Here is a 2,104-nt window from a genome sequence, read left to right as displayed (position 1 = left end):
GCTGCTCCGAGGGACGCTGCCTCCGGAGTCTGCAAATGGAGCGAGGCAGGCCCGCGGCGGCGGCGGCGGCGGCGGCGGCGCGCTCAGAGCCGGGTCTGCGCCTCGGGGATGTAGATCTCGATGCTCTCGGCGCTCTCGGTGGCCGAGTTCTGGCGGACGGACGCGGCGCGCTTGGCGGCCATCAGGCGCTTGCGGGCCTCCTGGCGCTGCGAGCTCTCCAGCGAGCGCTCCCGGATCAGCGGCGCGGGGCCCTTCGCCGGCTTCTTTGGCACTGGAGGAGGGGCCCTTCGCTCCTGATCAAAGCAGAAGGTGCAGGACATTACACAGCTTCTCAGGACAAGCTTGGGAAAAACTGGGATAGGTCAGGAGTTAGAACACATTTTTTTTTTTTTTACCTAAGGGTGGGTAGTTCTGCTCTGCACACTGTATATATATAGTTTTCTTCATTATTCTGGCTTGGGTATTCAAAAGATGAAGAAAAAACAAACAAAAAAATCCCGGGAAGCTTAAGGCCAAGGGTAAGGCTGGATTGCAGAACTAGGTCTCTCCAAGGGAAGGATGTGGGTATTTAAAAGGCCCCCCTGCTGAAAGGCTGCGGCTCCCAGCACATTGAGTGAGGTTCTCTCTGGAGGCTCCAGACTCTTCCTGGTGCCAGAGATGGGCAAGTAGAGCCGCAGCGACAGCGGCAGCAGCGGCTCAGAGCTCTGCGTCCCCTCTAAGGAGGCGCGTCAGCGGTGCGAGCTGGGTTCAGAGTCTAAAAACACCTCCTGGGCCCACCCGGCCTCCCCTTTCCCCAAACCTAAGTAACCAAATGAGAAAGAGGTGATTAGAAGACTGTGTTCTTTAGCTTTGTGGATGCCACAGTGAGTTATTCCCCCTTTGCACATCACGCACGAACACACAAGCAATGTACTGTGCAGGGTCCCCGGACGTGTCCTAGCTCGGGAGTGCAGTCAGTTCCAAGATGACTCTCACTAGGGGCCTCAGATGACTGCGATGGCCCAGAAGGCAATTCCAATCACACGGACAGAAACCGTGCCATGAAAATTAACACAGGACTGAAAGAGGTCATCCCTCTTATCAACGGCAGACTGTAAAACAAATATTTACAATGCCACTGCAAAAACAAAAGTCATTCATCCCTTTGGCAGAAAGAAAAAGTGCAGTGGGAAAGAAGGGACTCTAAACCACAAAGGGCTTTTGGGAATAGGATGTTGAACTTTCAGGCTGTGAAAAGGTCCACATAAATCTGATGTTTTCATTATAAATAAAATTCTCTCAATCCTCACAAAACTAAATGTGAAAATTGTCTTGAAATGTGGATTCAATGATTCTCCAAAGGGTACTCTTTGTGTCTTAACACTTGTGCTCAGCACGTAGATAAATTTGCTGTGCTGAGCTGATCCACTCCGCTGTCTGCTTAAGGTGGAGTCTATGTGTCTTAAAGGAGAGAAAAGGAGAGCACGGAGTGCACACAATTTTCCACCAACTGTGATCGTGTTTGTGCATTTTTTCCTCTCAGGTTCATGGGGTGATGAAAAACTCTGATCACAGACAAAGTGTATAAAAAACTTAAAAATCAAGCTAACTAATGATTTTCTGTGCAAATATCAATAGGTTACATATATCGATTCTTAGCATCGCTGCTTTCGGACTTTTTAAATCTTCATTGTCGGGTAACTCAGTGGACATTTTTAAAAGTATGAATATTGGAAACTTTTTAGCCATTTTCCTTTCCTTGCACATTTATTTTTTAAGATTATTTTTAAAAAATCAACAAATGAGAAATTAGATAGATCAGCTCTAGAAACTAAGTTACCAGCTTGCGTACATCTGTAGTGTTTTCTTAAAATAAGACTGATTTAAAAACGTGTCTATGGGTGGGAGGGGGGAGAGGGAGGAGGGAGGGAGGTCTTGGTGATGGGACACAATAACTAACTACATTGTATATTGACAAAATAAAAAAAAAATTAAGATCTTTAGAAATTTTGAAGCTTCGATGATGAGAATCCTAAAGAAGGGGAGGAAAGATAAGGTGCTGACAAAAAAAAATAAAATAAAATAAATAAAAAAAATAAAAACGTGTCTAGCAGACAGTTTTAAA

The 2,104-nt window shown here is 46.2% G+C and overlaps 1 protein-coding gene across 1 annotated transcript in view; it reads right to left on the bottom strand.

The window, feature by feature from the left end:
* Positions 1-68: 68 nt before the first annotated feature.
* LOC103596622 (disks large-associated protein 1) overlaps positions 69-2,104 on the bottom strand; it is a gene marked incomplete at its 5' end in the record, with an annotated part of 25,629 nt that continues 23,593 nt past the window's right edge. Inside the window, one exon of the mRNA XM_008580287.1 lies at positions 69-293. Within this exon, the coding sequence (XP_008578509.1) occupies positions 84-293 (210 nt within the window). The remainder of the gene's footprint in view (positions 294-2,104) is intronic.

This window comes from Galeopterus variegatus, unplaced genomic scaffold (genome assembly GCF_000696425.1).
Source record: "Galeopterus variegatus unplaced genomic scaffold, G_variegatus-3.0.2 Scaffold2059, whole genome shotgun sequence".
Lineage (NCBI taxonomy): Eukaryota > Metazoa > Chordata > Mammalia > Dermoptera > Cynocephalidae > Galeopterus > Galeopterus variegatus.
Note: the sequence above shows the minus strand (reverse complement) of the source record. Positions and strands in the feature narration are given on the sequence as shown.